Source organism: Oncorhynchus clarkii, chromosome 25 (assembly GCF_045791955.1).
Source record: "Oncorhynchus clarkii lewisi isolate Uvic-CL-2024 chromosome 25, UVic_Ocla_1.0, whole genome shotgun sequence".
In the NCBI taxonomy this organism is placed as follows: Eukaryota; Metazoa; Chordata; class Actinopteri; order Salmoniformes; family Salmonidae; genus Oncorhynchus; species Oncorhynchus clarkii.
Genome location: NC_092171.1, coordinates 15,815,255 through 15,833,749, shown reverse-complemented (window position 1 = coordinate 15,833,749; position 18,495 = coordinate 15,815,255). Strand labels below are relative to the sequence as shown.

Here is an 18,495-nt window from a genome sequence, read left to right as displayed (position 1 = left end):
TATCAGACCATCTCTGGACATGGGGGGAAAAAACAAGGAACTGCCCACTAGTAGAGATCCATCACCACCCAGGGGATTTTCCCTTCCTCAAATAGATCTGTTACCTTTACCTCCACTGTATGACAAACTACTACTGTGCATTGGAATAATGTACACACAGACCTCCAGTCCAAGCAGTAAAAAGGAGGCAGTGATGAGAACATACTAAACACTCCACTGGCAGACAGTGTCCTATAAAACACACCAGAGATATCTCCAACTACCACTGCTAGCAAACACTCCCCCTCACACACTTCCCCCTCCTCAAGTGGTTCCATATCAATAGGGCTCTTCAGTACAGGCAAGTGCCAGTTTCCAGCGAGAGAGTGGGGTAATAGATGTGGGAGAGAAGAAGAGACTGGATCCCAACGAAGGAGTTTAATGCAACTAGCCTCTCCTCATGTAATATGTTACACGTGTACAGTAATTACTAAATTAGGAAATTGGGCAAGACTTTATTTGGATAGTTTGTAGAGCGTCTACAGATGGACTATCAGAGTAACATTTTAACTAACCGTAACCTTTATCATAACCCCAAACGTAACACTTAACCTAACCGTTATTCTAAACCGTAACCTTAGCAAGTTGCAGTTGCTTATCAACAGATTGTCTATCCAAGTGTAACTGGAAAGTGAAATTAAAATATTCATGAGTAAAGACCTTGTGTAAGCAAACATAGTATAGCTAGAAAGGTTTTTAGCCTTGGATTTCACTCTAGTAAAGAGAGTATTTTCAGTTAATGCCAGCTCATTCCGAGTTTGTGCTTAGATTTCTGGCATTGACAGCGATACCATACGACTCACATCATCTTGCTACTCTCACTATTGATCGCTCTACAACTGTATTTTCTGACATCAGTCCAACTTCATGATGTTTTTTCCTCTTAAGCGGAACAACTCAAGCAGTCTTCCACATGGTCCAAATCTTCCCCCTTCCCAGATTTACACAACTGGTTATGGAGTGCTCCATACAGACAGCGAGCTCAGAGGAAGGCCATTCTCAGAGCCAGTATTCATCCATTCAGAAGGGCAGGGACGAAAGGAATTTCTTCCCTCTCCAACTGTAACAAGTCTTCACTAAACTGAATGGTTGCACATTCCCTCTTGGATCCGTGTACTTTTCAGCCACTTTGTATCTGTCGATATCCTCTCGCCTATCAATCCTCTTCATATTTCTCTCTTGTGCCCGCTCTCCCTCTGACCAGCGCAGAGGGTATCTCGAGGAAAACTCCTCTCAGATTCAGCCCCATTCCAACATCAAAGACACGCATACACTAATTAAAATAGCATACCACAGACTTGAGTTATGGACTAACGGACCTGTGCCAAGATCGGGCTTTCTGGAACATGAATAAAATTATATTACTTCACATGGATCTAACGTTCCCCTCCACCACTAGAAATGTCCCCAACATTTTTTTTTTTAAACACGTAGCCAAAAATCTAAAATGTATTTTTCTTTTAGTTTTTTTTGGGGGCCTAAAGTTATGCTATGAATGAACAGGGGACTTTCCAGACTGTTCCAGGCAGTGTGTCCAGCTAGCAGCGCCCTGCTGATTCGCTCCCTCTTTGCTGTGGAGGTCCGGTGTGTTCTCTGTTTGATCTGCCTGCTGCTAGAGGCTGGAGTTGCTGTTCGATCACAGCCTTTGTTCAATGTCCCCTCCTTTTGATTCCATTACTGTCCTGTGTATGAAAGGTTTGCTATCAAATTGTCGAATTGCTCAGAGAGATGAGTTCTTGTTGGTTAATGTGTCAGGGGTAGGAATGACAGTATGACATGGTGACTGTTCCCATGACGATGGAGGACAGACAGACACATGACAAGCAGCCCATAATAAAGAGGTGATTATCATGTCAGAAGTTTCCATGTGAAGGGCATCTCTGAGAATAAAATGCTAAGTAGACATAAGACATGGATTTCAGCCATGTTCAGAATACAGTGTCTTTTCCCCCCTCAATCAATCTACACACAATACCCCATAATGACAAAGAAAACAGGGAGGGAAGACAGAAATAGACTGGTGGAATTAGCATAAATCTAGTTAAGGAGAAAGGGAGACAAAAATAATAGATAGAGTGGGTGAAAAGGGTCTAGGAGAAAAACAAGCAGAGCACAAGCCAACTAAGCATTATTGGTGGGCTGCTTGGTGCTCTCTTCATACCCCCCGCTCCCCATCCTGGGCCCCTCACTAGGGGCAGGGGGCAGAAACTAGTCCGGAAATGAGGATGCTTGTAGCGGTGCATTTCTGCTCTGACACAGCTGTATCTTCAACACACAAAGAAACCCTCTTAAGACACATACGAAGAAGCTGATTTACAGCGAAGTCGTGTAGATATTCACAAAGCCACAGAAAAAAGGACATTCAAAAAAGGAAAAAAGACATTAAAATCCATAAGATTACTTATTATTTACAAAAATATATTTATGAGCTACAAACTTTAAAATACAAGCCATCCGATTTTGGGGTATTTGACAGACACAGTAGCTGTGACACTAGTCGTGTCTGTTAACTGTCATAACTAAATCATGGCTTAGTTCCGTCTCTTTGAGTGGTGTAACAGGCCCTCCAACACTGTTCTCTCTCAAGTGTCCCAGAACTGTTGCATTCAGCATTGTGAATAGAGAGCTCCTTTTGAGGAACACCCAGCAGAAACTGTTTGTGGACGGTTCTGTGCATGTTACTTTATAAAAAAAGACCAATAAAATTTCATGAGGTAAGAAATGATTTTGGGCCAGCACCTAATTTTGTCATGAGATCACACTGATGTACATTTATTTTCATTTTCAGTTATTCAGCAGTGCTCATAATTTCACATTTTATATGTGGTAAGAAAACTGCAATCCCACAGTACTTACTGAAAAATATTACTTATTAAGTCGGCCATCATTCACTACATGACTTAGCCTTGCACTATTCATTTATCTTATTCATTTGCAGGTTAAAATTAGTCAGGAGATGTTGATGATTGCATCATATTCCAAATAAATTGTGCCAATGTTCCTATTTTACTTACATCAAGCAATACATGCTACTAGAACATTAGGCTTCTGATATAGAAGTACAGAGAAAACCAGATTTTTAATTGAACCTTTACTTAACTAGGCAAGTCAGTTAAGAACAAATTCTTGTTTACAATGACGGCCTACCGGGGAACAGTGGGTTAACTGCCTTGTTCAGGGGCATAACGACAGATTTTTACTTTGTTAACTCGGGGATTTGATCCAGCAACCTTTCGGTTACTGGCCCAACGCTCTAACCACTAGGCTACCTGAATCAACAGAGACAGAGTTTTCCGTCCAGTGGAGAGGATGACTCATGCCGAAGTCACTGAAGGTCCAGGGAGGCCCATCAGAGCACATTGGGACCGCAGTCATCCCCCTCCCTCACCCATCTACAGGAGACAAGCACAGCCACGTTACCAGTGTTGCGTTGACCTCAGATCATGATATCACGTTCACCCTCATGGAGCTACTTCTATAATGACCATCATTTTATGGCTAAGAATAATCCCAGCAATAGAATCATGAGCTGTACCACTGCCTCCCTCGCTCACAAACACACTTTAGGGAATGTATAAAATACCAGTTTTCATTAGTGCCTTTAATAAAGATCTAACCTTTTTAAAAAGTTCTCATCATTGAGGCCAAAACTCTCCACCAGAGTGGTGGCTGATCAACGCTTCAGACCAGGACTGGTAACACATCTATTGTTTTTCCTTTGGAGAGTTCTGCCCTGGTTGATCCAGGCCTAATTTTAGTAACATGACGGTCATGTCCTCCCCTCCACTCACAGTTAACATTCTAAATTGGGTGGGCTCGAGTTCAGGCCACACTTTTACCGAATAAGGAGCTTGGTGGGGGTCAGCCAACAAGTGTTCCGCTGCCCTCCTCTCGCCCCGTGACACAGGCGGAATGTCCTCCGGGAAGGGTCACGTTATGTCACGCCTCCCCTAGGCTGGACAAGCATGCAAACTGGGTGTGGCTGGGCTGGGATGACTGGGGCAGCTGGGCTGGGCTGGCTAGAGTTGGGCTGGGCTGGGCTGGCTAGAGTTGGGCTGGGCTGGGCAGGCTAGAGTTGGGCTGGGCAGGCTAGAGTTGGGCTGGGCTGGCTGATGTAAGGCTGTTACTTTGAAGGGAAGGGACTGATGCTGACTTGGCTAGGGCTAGGTTTGTGGTCAGAAGGATGATGGTGGTGGAGTCCGGCCCTACAGGAAAGGAAATGCATCACACCCTGGTGTGGCTCTGACTCATGTGGACGACATGGAGTGGAAACCTAACGTCTCCCAGACAGACAGGCCGACAGAGGTAGAGGACTTTAAACTTGCAACATGAAAGTTTCTTTGGGACACTGACCAAGGGGTGGAGAGGGATAAGATTTAGCTCACGTCGAGTCGTCAACAACGTGACCCATTACTCTCTCCAGGTTAAGAATAATAACATAGAAAATATAAAGTCAGGTATGAATTTGAGTGAAACATGATTCAGGTAAAGTTGGAAGCAAATATGACAGAAGGGAGAAAGACAGGCAGGTGTGTGCAGGAGAAGTAAAGATAAAACAATTCCTGCTGATCTGTGTGGCGGTTGTTTAAAGAGTGTGTGTTCCAACACAAACTCCGCCCTGGCCGGCTCAATCTGAGAGGCAACTTTAACACTAAATGTAGTGATTCCCTCAAAAGACTACTGAAGTCCAGACCATTCTGAACAACCCCTTGGCTCCAGTATTGTGCTATAGGTGTTAGTTCACATGGAAGCAAAGCATGCACCATCACCATAAACCAACACCAGCCTCATTTGACATTTGAACTACACTAGGCATGGCTCGCTATCGCTCATTTTACCAGTGTAAAGCAGGATGTGAAACATAGGCAGATGGAATTGAATTGGGTTGCACTGCCTGCCCTCAGGGTAGATTCCTTACATCTGAGGTCCAGCACTCAGGCACCCTGTTAGCCAAGTTGATGTAACAGATCTAAATATGTCAGAAGCAATGCCCATCTGTAAACTTGATTAAAACTGATCTTTAAAAAGTTGTATTTCTGTCCAAATTGATGCCTGCCCTATCCCAACACATCCTGAACCCCTCTATGTTCCTCCTTTCTCCATTTTCTCACTGCCCATCCATCCGTCTACCTCATTCCTTGTATAATTTCCTGTCATTGGTCTACAGGAGAAATACCTCATTAACAGAGGGCTTCCTTAGGAGCAGAAGGATTAAAACGTCAACTTCCTAACAGGCACCAAGCCTTTCCTCTGAACAGAATGGCATGAGCACACAGCATGCTTTTCATTCACCAAGAGAGTTAAGTGTCCAGAACATTTAAACAAACCTGACTGTTGAAACTCAACAATATAGAAATAAAAGATGTATCTGGTACGACACAGAGTGTATAAAACATTAAGAATACCTGCTCTTTCCATGACATGACCAGGTGAATCAAGGTGAAAGCTATTATCCCATTATCCCTAAAATCAGTGTAGATGAAGGGGAGGAGACAGTTTAAAGACGGATTTTTAAGCCTTGAGACATGAATTGTGTATCATTCAGAGGGTGAATGGGCAAGACAAAAGTTAAGTGCCTTTGAGCCGGGTATGGTAGGTGCGCCAGGCGCACCTGTATGAGTCGAGACCTGCAACACTGCTGGGTTTTTCACGTGCAACAGTTTCAAGAATGGTCCACCACCACCCAGAGGACATCCAACGAACTTGACAACTGTGGGAAGCATTGGAGTCAACATGGGGAAGCATCCCTATGGAAGGCTTGACACCTTGACACAGTCTGTTCGAAGGGAAAAAGGGGATGCAACTCAATATTAGGAAGGTGTTGCTAATGTTTTGTACACTCCGTGTATATGGTCAGGTCTCTTGAAACATCACTAATATAGTGCATTATAACAAGTGGTAACCTGTCATTCAGGTGTTTCAGCCTAGATCAATGTTTTCTGTGGTGGTGGGGCAGCCAGCGGAAAACACGTAGTGTACGTGTTGGTAATGTTCTCTAGTTGCACCATGATTATCTCTGTGTTCTGTCCCTTGAGGGGACAGTACATCACCGCCAAGTCTAAGGGTAGACCTTGAAAATCCAAGCCCCATTGTGTGCTGCCATAGAGTTACATTAGAAGTGCCCATCCAAGAAGGCTCAAGGTCATTGGCCACAGATAAAATGACGTTTAGATCTACCTTAGTTTTGATTGGACTGTCAATATCATACTTTAAAAATCTTAGCTAGCAGTCATGAATCAAGTCGACAATCTATTGGCAAATCCTTTTTAATCCTTGTCATATCAAGAGAAATTATGAAGAGAAATTATAAATAAAACGTATTGGTGCCAATTGGCCAAACATTACGCAACAAGCTGGAAATTCAACAATGAGTGGTTTGGGTGGAATCAGTGACAAAGGCTAACTGCAAGCATTGCAAAGCGATCACTAGCCTGCTATTCAGTGAAGTGGCTGTGTGGTCCCAAATCTGGGATTAAGTGTCTCTTTTCCAAGTTTAAAAATAATAAATATTAATGCTGTCAATTAAGCATGATTTGTGCCGTGCTGAAAACTGAAACTTGGCAATGGGAAATCAGACTTCAGACTGAATTCCGGAATGTTTTGAACGGTCATTCAACTCGGAATTGTAAGTCGGGAACTCGGGCCTCTTTCTAGCGCTACGACCTGAAGATCAATGACGTCATCATGATTGGACCTTGTTTTTTTCCAGAGTTTCCAGTTGTCTTGAAAGCACCATAAATCCAGAGAATGACAGACTTTGATGACAAAACTTGCCCACGAAGGACCACCGTGCCACCTTCCTGTTCAAGTGAGCAAAGCACAACAAGGGGAGTCCAAAAATGTAATGTATGCTGCTGCATAAATGATGTAATATGCCAGGGAGACATGTATACTGTAGCCAAGAAAGTATTACTAAGTGTATATTGTGTAGTAAGTTGTTAGTAGCCCATGTGCATCACCCTAATAATTTGGTCCATTTACCCCTCATTTCACCTACTGTTCTGACTCGGTTGTTTTAGAAAAATGTAATCGTTGAATTTTGTAAAAGCTTTCATTGTCTTCTTGTATGCCCCCTACGGTTCTGACTTGGTGTACAGGGAGAACACTAAGAACGAGCCATGTTCTGAATTCTGCCGCTGTACATTTCAAAAGTGCTGAACAAATAGTTATATTGACTATGTCCATCCTAGCGCGCTCATTAATGTCTTAATAGAAATGGCGGATGGCCTCTTATCCACTCGTCCTCCCCTTATGCAATAGTGTGTACGTCTCAATTGTCAGTAGAAACCACATTTGTTTAAGCAAGTCAGCCATATCAGCTGTGTTTTTTAAAATGGCAGTAAATGAGGCTGAATGAACTGTAGCAGTGGTAAGGTGTTGGGATTGCTGTTGGGACAGCTTTATGTAGGCCCTAACAGTTTGTCACTGTTAAAGTGCAATTAAAAAGTAATGTTTAGAGTTGTGGCTTTGCTGGCAAGCATCCCACTTTTTATTTTTTTTACCTCACCAAGATGTACAGTGCCTTGCGAAAGTATTCGGCCCCCTTGAACTTTGCGACCTTTTGCCACATTTCAGGCTTCAAACATAAAGATATAAAACTGTATACGAATCAACAACAAGTGGGACACAATCATGAAGTGGAACGACATTTATTGGATATTTCAAACTTTTTTAACAAATCAAAAACTGAAAAATTGGGTGTGCAAAATTATTCAGCCCCCTTAAGTTAATACTTTGTAGCGCCACCTTTTGCTGCGATTACAGCTGTAAGTCGCTTGGGGTATGTCTCTATCAGTTTTGCACATCGAGAGACTGACATTTTTTCCCATTCCTCCTTGCAAAACAGCTCGAGCTCAGTGAGGTTGGATGGAGAACATTTGTGAACAGCAGTTTTCAGTTCTTTCCACAGATTCTCGATTGGATTCAGGTCTGGACTTTGACTTGGCCATTCTAACACCTGGATATGTTTATTTTTGAACCATTCCATTGTAGATTTTGCTTTATGTTTTGGATCATTGTCTTGGTGGAAGACAAATCTCCGTCCCAGTCTCAGGTCTTTTGCAGACTCCATCAGGTTTTCTTCCAGAATGGTCCTGTATTTGGCTCCATCCATCTTCCAATCAATTTTAACCATCTTTCCTGTCCCTGCTGAAGAAAAGCAGGCCCAAACCATGATGCTGCCACTGTTTGACAGTGGGGATGGTGTGTTCAGCTGTGTTGCTTTTACGCCAAACATAACGTTTTGCATTGTTGCCAAAAAGTTAAATTTTGGTTTCATCTGACCAGAGCACCTTCTTCCACATGTTTGGTGTGTCTCCCAGGTGGCTTGTGGCAAACTTTAAACGACACTTTTTATGGATATCTTTAAGAAATGGCTTTCTTCTTGCCACTCTTCCATAAAGGCCAGATTTGTGCAATATACGACTGATTGTTGTCCTATGGACAGAGTCTCCCACCTCAGCTGTAGATCTCTGCAGTTCATCCAGAGTGATCATGGGCCTCTTGGCTGCATCTCTGATCAGTCTTCTCCTTGTATGAGCTGAAAGTTTAGAGGGACGGCCAGGTCTTGGTAGATTTGCAGTGGTCTGATACTCCTTCCATTTCAATATTATCGCTTGCACAGTGCTCCTTGGGATGTTTAAAGCTTGGGAAATATTTTTGTATCCAAATCCGGCTTTAAACTTCTTCACAACAGTATCTCGGACCTGCCTGGTGTGTTCCTTGTTCTTCATGATGCTCTCTGCGCTTTTAACGGACCTCTGAGACTATCACAGTGCAGGTGCATTTATACGGAGACTTGATTACACACAGGTGGATTGTATTTATCATCATTAGTCATTTAGGTCAACATTGGATCATTCAGAGATCCTCACTGAACTTCTGGAGAGAGTTTGCTGCACCGAAAGTAAAGGGGCTGAATAATTTTGCACGCCCAATTTTTCAGTTTTTGATTTGTTAAAAAAGTTTGAAATATCCAATAAATGTCGTTCCACTTCATGATTGTGTCCCACTTGTTGTTGATTCTTCACAAAAAAATACAGTTTTATATCTTTATGTTTGAAGTCTGAAATGTGGCAAAAGGTCGCAAAGTTCAAGGGGGCCGAATACTTTCGCAAGGCACTGTACATGTTTTAAATAAATACATGTAAATACATTTAAAAAGATTGACACTGATTAGAACTAGGGAAAAGGGGGATACCTAGTCAGTTGTACAAGTGAATGCCTTCAACTCTAATGTGTCTTGCGCATTTAACCCAATCCCTCTGAATCATAGGGCTGACCCCAATTAGCGAACTGGTCGATTGTTAAGCTGTTGGGTCGACCAATATTATTTTTTAGTCGAGCAATAACAAATAAAATAAACGCACACACACACAGTGCATTCGGGAAGTATTCAGACCCCTTAACTTTTTCCACATTGTTACATTACAGCCTTATTCTAAAATTGATTTTAAAAAATTCTCTTCATAAATCTACACACAGTAATGACAGAGAAAAAGTTATTTTTGACAAGTTACAATAAAATATATATCTCCACACATGCAGAGATCATCCGTTAATCTACTCTGCTTCTCAAAGACAGGGGTTGAAACAACAAAAAAAACGCACATTTGGACTCAGACCAAAAGGACTGATTTCCACCAGTCTAATGTCCATTGCTTGTTGTTTCTTGGCCCAAACAAGTTTCTTCTTATTATTGGTGTCCTTTAGTAGTGGTTTCTTTGCAGCAATTCGACCATTAAGGCTTGATTTCACACAGTCTCATCTGACCAGTTGTTGAAATGTCTGTCACTTGATCTCCGTGAAGCATTTATCTGGCCTGCAATTTCTGAGGCTGGTAACTAATGAACTTATCCTCTGCCGCAGAGGTAACTCTTCCGTCTTCCATTCCTGTGGCGGTCCTCATGAGAGCCAGTTTCATCATAGCGCTTGATGGTTTTTGCGACTGCACTTGAAGAAACTTTTGAAGTTCTTGACATTTTCCACATTGACTGACCATCATGTCTTAAAGTAACGGACTGTCATTTCTCTTTGCTTATTTGAGCTGTTCATGCCATAATATAGACTTGGTCTTTAACCAAATAGGGCTATCTTCTGTATACCACCTCCACCTTGTCACAACAACTGATTGGCACAAACATATTAAAAAATAAATTCCACAAATTAACTTTTAAGAAGGCACCTGTTAATTGAAATGCATTCCAGGTGACTCTCATGAAGCTGGTTGAGAGAATGCCAAGAGTGGCTATTTGAATATAAAATATATTTTGATTTATTTAACACTTTTTGGTTACTAGATGATTCCATGTGTTATTTCATAGTTTTGATGTCTTCACTATTATTCTACAATGTAGACAATAGTAAAAATAAAGAAAAACCCTGGAATGAGTAGGTGTTCTAAAACCTTTGACCGGTAGTGTAGTTGTGCCCATTTGGGGATCTGATAGTATTTCTGATTGGCTTAACGCACAACCACTAATGAATGACCTGTGGAGCTTCTCAAAGTAAATGCCATCTTCTCTTCAAACAGAAAGCAAAGCAAGTTTTTACATTCATTGAGAACTACAAAAGTCTCTCAATGCATTTGAAAAATGTTCAAGCGCTCTCCCTTTCGAAAACCACTCAGCGTGAAAGTGGAAAATGTCATGGACTAAAATAGGTTCCGGTACTCATTTTGGGTGCTGCTACTGTTATATATTTTAGGTGCAGGGCAATAATTTTGAGCTAATATTCTATAAGAGGAACAGGAGCTCAAGCACTTGAAAATGAGCTCCGGTGAGCTCCTGCCCAAGTCAAGTGCTGCGTCGTATCCCTTGCGCGAATAGCTTACAGCTGTGTCTATCCCAAGCTCACTGGCATGGGAAACTGAGGGCCCAGAATGTTATACTATGTTGCAAGTTTGCTAGGCAAGGTTGGGTTGGACCAAGAAGTTGATACAATGTAGACAGGCCATGTGCAGCCAATGTGACTTATAGAATATACATATACACACACACTTTTTTAAATCATTTTTTAAAATTAAAATCAGGATGTTTTCTACCTGCAGGCTGCAATGTTTATTTGTTTGCTTTATGTAGGCTATTTTTACATAGTTGGCAATAGAAGTTACTTTTTAGGTATCTATTTTTATTAACCACATGACAATGATTGAGATATGAAGACATTCTTATAATTGTGCATCTGAAAACCTTGATTGACACGCAGATCGGTAGAAATGGTAAGATAAATGGTTGTTCCACATGAGAAAGGGTGCAGACTCCTCATGTAGACTATTACCTGCAACTTCAGGAGAGTAATGGCAGAATCTGCCAAAGCCAGCAGGAGGAAAATAGTTGGCTCAGGTTAATGTTTTTCCTCTTCTGGTTATCTAGATGGCGCCCTCGATGCATTTTTCTTATTTCATCAAACCATAAGCTCAATGCATATAGTTAATTTTATTATTTATTTTAAACATGGGGAGTGTCCATACGAAAAAAAAATACACGTTCATATTTTTCGAAAGAACAGACAACTTTCGGTCGACAAAGAGTTTGGGGTTTTTGGGGGGGGAGACAGCCCTAATTATAATACCCCCCTCATCTTGTGTTACACTGCTGTGTCCATTTGGCCGAGGCTTAGTCCTAACAGGTTTTAATGGTGAAGCATTCTCACCGCTACAGTACTGCACAACAGACCAGTTACAGACCATTAATCTTTGTCCCCCAACTCATGATGCTGACTGCAGCATAATAGTGCTTGGAGAGAATAAACTGCTATATTGATTTTACTATAAAAAAATAAAATGTAAAATGGCTACTCAATTGCCTTTGTGCCACTCTGGGGAGAAAGAATGTGTTATACTCAAAGTAATTATGCAAACAAGTGGCAAATGGAGATTGACATGTAGAATGCTACCAGCTGAAGTCAATTTGACACGGGTATATACTTGGGACACAAGTTAAAGTTACTGCAGGGACACAAACAACTTATTGATGGTTAACCCAGAGCGTGTAAACCGTGGATCTTGCATTTTTAGACAATTACAACAGAAAGGCATGACTAAGCAGAGGCAAAAGAGGACAGAGTTGCCAAGACATCAAGAAAAAGTCAACTAAACATATCCTGTTTTTGCCCGTGTACAAGCTGTTCCTAATAATTCTCATACCAAACTATTATTATCCTATGATGGCATATCTCACATGACATGGAGTCACACAGCCATACAGTACAGGGAGGGAAGTGTAGGACGTGAGCAGCTCTTTTCGTGATGTCTCTTTGGCCTGAGACTGAGGGAGAAGTGTGTTGACCTTTAGGATTTTGTCCTGGGTGGACATCCCTGCAAGGGGTTCTTTAAAAACCAGTGACTGGTACATAATTGGTCTCTGTCGCCATAGTTTCCATGTGATTCTCTCAGAGTAACACAAAAATACAGACGGACCCCCTTCCAGCCACGGGACATAAGAATGGATTACTTTCAATGTCTATTTGCACTGCATTCATCCATGGAAATAGAATCCATGGATTCTATGCCTTCCTCATTGGTGGGAGGTGGAGGTGTGCCTTCATCCCAGCCTTGGCACACTTGCTGGCAGAGCAACAGCATACAAACTAAAGATGAAAGCATGTCCTTTCGGAGTTATCTGTACTGCTTCCTGTTCCATACAGTAATTTAGCATGATATTGGGGTGCTGGGTCATTGTGCATTAGTGTGCCTATCGATGAGCGATGCCCTAAGTCTTATGGTAATGTGGGTCATCAAGGAAAGATTACCACACTTCCTGTCCAGTGCTGGAGGGTCAAACCAAAGTGATTATTGCATATAATGAACAGTGCAGTCTCCTAAAAGGAACTTCATAATCACCTAGTCATTACTCTAGCACCATCTGTCACAGCGTTCAAAGAAAACCTTTACAGTCTACAATGCCTTCACCCGGAACGTTTAGCTAGTGGGTGATTCCTCACAAAACAAGACTATGATTTTGGCATATCATAAGTTCTAGAGTGGGATCTCTGCTAGTTTGAGTTATGTTCCAATTTGTAAGCATTTCCAACAGAGTGAATGTGAAAATGGATTCAAAATGATCACTGCTGATAATTTACAATATGTGCAATAATGCAAGTAAAAAGAAGGCTGTGAATGGTTAAATTGCCTAGTATGCCAATTTCTCTGTACACAATGGTCCATAACTTGAAAACTAGCAGAGATGACACATTGTAATGTTGACATACACCCACAGAGCAGGGATGGGCAACTTGTGGCCCATGCCCCCATTTCGTAGGCCCGCCATCTGGGTTCCAACTTACTGTTGACAGTTATAATAGAACACACAAAGTGCAATTTCAAAATGTAGTTGTGTATCAGAAGTTTCTCTTGTTATGTCAGTCACTAAACACATTTCCATCAGGTTATGTGAGTAAAGTCATACCGGGGGGGAAAAAAACAAACAGTTGTGATGGAAACAGGAAGTTTTGGTACAATTTTATAAACGCCAATGGATAATTTGTTTGTTCGACATGGGATTTTTTGTGTCTGTAAAAATAAGTATGCGAGAAATGGCAGCGGAAACACAATTAAGCGCAAATACTGATATAACCATCATATTGAAGTAAACTTAGAGTCACACAATATTACTTACTGTATGTTGTGTGGTCCTCCCACTGCGACTCCGAAAACCATGCAGTTTATTGGGCTACAGATTGAATAAATTATGAACTTCACAGGGTGGTGAAAGTGCACAGCGATGAGCTTGATGCTCTTTTCCAATATAAATATCGACAGTCTTATTCTGGTGACATGATGAGCGATGTTTGACTGCCGTTTGACAAATAATCTCTCTTTTGTCCATAATAATCTCATCATGTAGACTAGCCTAACCACACAGTATCTATGAGCTGTTGGCTAGAGCGTATATCGCAAATGTGCCTGCCAGAGTAAGCACATTTGCGATACAACGTAACAGTTTGTGACAAAACTATTGGTAGAGTTGAAAGCTGTCGCCAATTGGAAGGAAACCTAGCTACTGACAGTCACTCAATTAGCCATGTCAGCTAACAATTTTGATAGTTAAATTAATCTAGCCAGTTATCATGGCCGAATACTGACCGGGCACGCAGGGCTTCGATTTTGTTAGTCACTCTCACTCAGATATATTAACAACGCATAAATCATGGCAAATGGTGTAGAATTGCAGGAAACTAGCTTTAAAACTGCAAATAATTATCTCCACCCCACGGCAAAATGGATAGAATTAGAGCACCCCTGATAAATAAAAATCATATAAAACTGTATTGCTTCTATGAGCGGACAAAAATTATCCTCTTTACTGATGGATTTTCAAATTGTAGACTGGCACCAGCCAGGCTACAGTCGCAGGGGCTCAAGGGTTCTACAACTCACCTTTACAATCAAAACTGTTTCCATAGAAACCTTGTAAGACAACAGTACACACTGCAGCAGGGAGATTTAAAGCGGGCAATAACCTCATATCATCATCACAATCTAGGTGGGTCAGCTAGTTTCAAAAGGCACTAAAGTCTCTCCCCTCAGACGCTAGCAGGATGATGAATGGGGATCAGGAGCCACTACGCCAGTCCATGCAGAGAGCACACAGTGAGCCTTATCAGCTGTTCCCAGTAGCCACCGTTTGTGTGGTGCCTATGGCAACGTGCACGCCTGCCTCATTGCCTAAGACGTCTGCCTGTGTTAAAAGCAGCAGAGCGGGAACAATGATGGACATCCTGGAGCATCAATAATGGGTGAGTTACAGGTCTGCCTCTACACAGAGCAATAGATAGGATGTAGGGAGAGAACGTGCCACCTATCAACGCCTCCCTTGCTGTGTGCACACGCTGACAGAAACAAACACGGACAATGGGAGACGATCTTGTGTACACAAGCACTACAGAGAGAGCACACATAGCACAAGAGAGGGTTGGGCTGGGAAGCGGTTGTAGCAACATATAAAGTCACCTGGGATGATGTAACTGCTCCTGTATGCAGCGAGGGATGGCTGACTGAGGTAGGTAGCTATCACCTCCCTGTTAGTGGTCCGCAGGTTGACTCATAACACGCAGTACCCCAAGGTTACGTCCTTGAAGCGGGCTGACTTAGGGTCAATCACCAAATGCTTTTGGGAAAGGGCAGATAAAGTTCATGTCTATCCACTGAGGCAAAAATATCCACTGGCAAAAAGGACAATGTCAATGTTCAATTCAATAAGAGAAAAGCTGCAAAATTAAGAGTTGAAAATAAAGAGATTATACAAATTCGACAGTCAGGGACTTCAAATGGGCCTATGGCACATCAAGGGAACTGTAGCCTGACGCAGAACAGAGCCACGTGTATCTAGATCACACTGTCAACATCATAACCAGAGACGATCATAATCACCAGTGAAATACTGCTCAGAGGGGGGCAGTGAGTTTACATCACCAATAAAGCTTGGTTTCAAGATCAAGGCCTCGTAAGTTTTTTTCCTAATTTAATTCAGGCCCCCAAACCCCTCACCCCACTGGGGTTCCACCACCTCACCCTGTTTTCCCTATCCTACTCTGCCAAACAGGCAGAAAAAAATAAAAAGCTTTCCGGATTACAAACAGGATTGATGGGAGTCAATAGGTGTCTCAAAATGCGTACTACTGTGCTCCAAGCACCCAAATTGGAGCATTGGAGAGTCTGAATCAAAGTATGTGAGACGGGGCACAGAGGACACTTATCAAATGTTACTCCATTTGTACATATTTTGAAGCATGCATCGATGCAAGCTTCAACAGAAAGTATACAAAGAAATATGACGCAACCATGTAAAAATTATGCAAATTCTCTTGAAATCAACAGTGGCCATTACTTGAGCTGAAGCGAGAGAAAATATACTCAGTCTTGAGAATGAAATGTTGCCTATTCACATCTCATATGTTGCCTGAGTACAATATTTTATCTTTCTGCGTTAATAAATACATGCTGTGTTAATTTTGTCATGGTTCCCTGCCAACAATACTCATTGTAGTAAGCCCATAGTAAGATAAGAGCTAACTGGCTAGCTACTACTGTTAACTAGCCAGATAGGCACAAAGAATTGTTAGCTAGCTACCCACAAAGAATGGACCTTGGATAACATTTGTTTTATGTCATTTTTGCCTGTTATACTAGCTGGTTAGCTACATTATTACTATTCACATATACAGTAGCTAGCAGATAGTTATGAAGTAAAATGTTTGCTTTGTGTACATCTTGTTAAGTCTCTATTGTTGCCATTGTCATGGCTGGAATACGGTTCAGTGAATGGGGAGATGCAGTGTGAGGTAATACAGTAGGGGGAGTGTGAGTGCTTCTCAATTATATATGTTTAATGCGTTCTCCACACCCTTGTCCTAACAAGCTAGCTAACAAGCTGGCTCCTGAGTGGCGCAGCAGTCTAAGGCACTGCATCTCAGTGCTAGAGGCGTCACTACAGACCTTGGTTCGATCCCGGGCTGTATCACAACAGGCAGCAATCGGGAGTACCATAGGGTGGTGCACAATTGGCCCAGCGTCTTCCTGACATCAGCCTGTGATGTCCCAAACTTTCTAGTGCATAATATACCTTTTGCAATTGAGTAACTTAACAATACTGAAATGCAAGGTCAAAGAGCTACCTATAGCTTCCTTACAGACACCATCACTACAACAAGCTGTATTTCTTCATCCCCAATACATGCCAACTAAAGGGGGGGCATCCTCATGAATAGGGAGAAAAAGGAAACATTTACGTGTGGAAGCCAAATACTTCTGAGTCTTTTCTGTGAAATTGCCAAGATATTGAGTCACCAATTTCTTATAAACTTCAGGGGAAAGCCTGTTTCATTGCAGTTATTTGCACCACACCCCTACCATTATCAACCTAAACAGGACAAAAGGCCAGTAATTGTAAATATATTCCAACTCTCTCCAATTGACAAATATCAAAAGTGTTTCATCCATATCCCATCTCCTTCCAAACCTTACAGATACCCCCTTTTTGACAGGCTGGAAATATTGTATTTCAATAGGGCGGCTACATTGTTTCGACCAGCGTGCGACCACCCGGTGGCGGTGCTACACTATCGTTTCGATAGATTATGCTACAATGTCGCGCTGGTTAATAAACTATCGTTAATCTTAGCATGTATAATTCACGCTTAGTTTTACATAAAATCGAGGCACACTTAAAAGGTAGGATGGATGCTTTGTCTCCTTCTCCTCAAGATGATGGGAAGAGCACAGAGCCGCGGTATCCGCCCTAAGTCTGACAAACTCACATGGCCACACTTTGGGAGGGTCTCAAACGAACCTATGCTCGAATTGTTAAAAATCGTAAAACGTTTGGGAAAACTGATCACCTACGCAATTTTAAAGACTAGTTGACTTCTGTATGCGCAGTACTTCAAGAAACAGTTTTTGAAAGCAAATGGCAACAATATAATACAACCAAATGGTACATCAATAACGACAGCACACGTATTCACTGTCCTATGCACCCCAAGAAAGAAAAGTAGCTTATAGTCTTACTTTATACCGGTATCCCCCCCAAAAAACTGCCCGACTAAATGCATTTGTTAATGTAGGCCTAATATCTACGTTCAATTTTTATTTAGACAAATACCAGTCAAGAACAAACTTTTCCCAATGCGACAGACAGCCTGCTGGAGAATCTATTCTGGAACGTACCTTCACAAAGAGCTCGATAACGGGCTCGTTATCCGCCTTGATTCCATTCTGGGGTACAGACAAAGACATTGTGAACTAAACTTTATAAACTTTTCCAAACGAAATCGACACCAAACGGGTATCTTCAGCCTAATCGCTCTTCTTTGCCACCCCCTTTCCACGGAGTATTCGGATAACCGATTTTCCTAGGCTGGTGGCTCGCTGCAATTCTCACACAAGAGTGGTGGGAGGAGAAAGTCAAGCACAAAGATGGCAAGAGCTGTGTGATATTGGTGCAGCCCGTCCACAAAACTAGATGTTGCAGAACAGCTCCCTTTGACTCTTCGGTATCTCTACAGGATTTCCGTGCACAACAAATTATTGTCGTTTATCAAACTGTTGCATGCAACATAATCATTGATAAATCAGAGGCACACTATATTTCTGCCCTCGTGAATGACCGTTACAACCCCGCATGGAAAACGCCCTCCAGTCACCTTTTATGGTAACAAAAACGCCCTCATATACTGTATGATTTGTAGATGTTGGTACTGGGCCATGACCGTTTCTAAGAGAGCACAATGGCAAAATGTTTTAATTTTCTGTAGAGGTGTGGGCAGAATGTATAAAACCTTTTCAGTGACTTAACAAAAGTGCATGCATACAGCCAGTTCCAAACGCTGGCGGCACATTTTGGTATTGGTATTTTATTAGGACCCCCATTAGCTGTTGCAAAAGCAGCAGCTACTCTTCCTGGAGTCTACACAAAACATGAAACATTACATAATACAGAACATTAATAGACAAGAACA

At 41.9% G+C, this 18,495-nt stretch overlaps 1 protein-coding gene across 1 annotated transcript in view; it reads right to left on the bottom strand.

Moving 5' to 3' along the window:
- The window catches only part of LOC139383252 (chloride intracellular channel protein 4), a 28,129-nt gene extending 9,947 nt beyond the window's left edge, over positions 1-18,182 (bottom strand). Inside the window, exon 1 of the mRNA XM_071127704.1 lies at positions 17,705-18,182. Within this exon, the coding sequence (XP_070983805.1) occupies positions 17,705-17,773 (69 nt within the window). The 5' untranslated portion in view covers positions 17,774-18,182. The remainder of the gene's footprint in view (positions 1-17,704) is intronic.
- Positions 18,183-18,495: the final 313 nt, after the last annotated feature.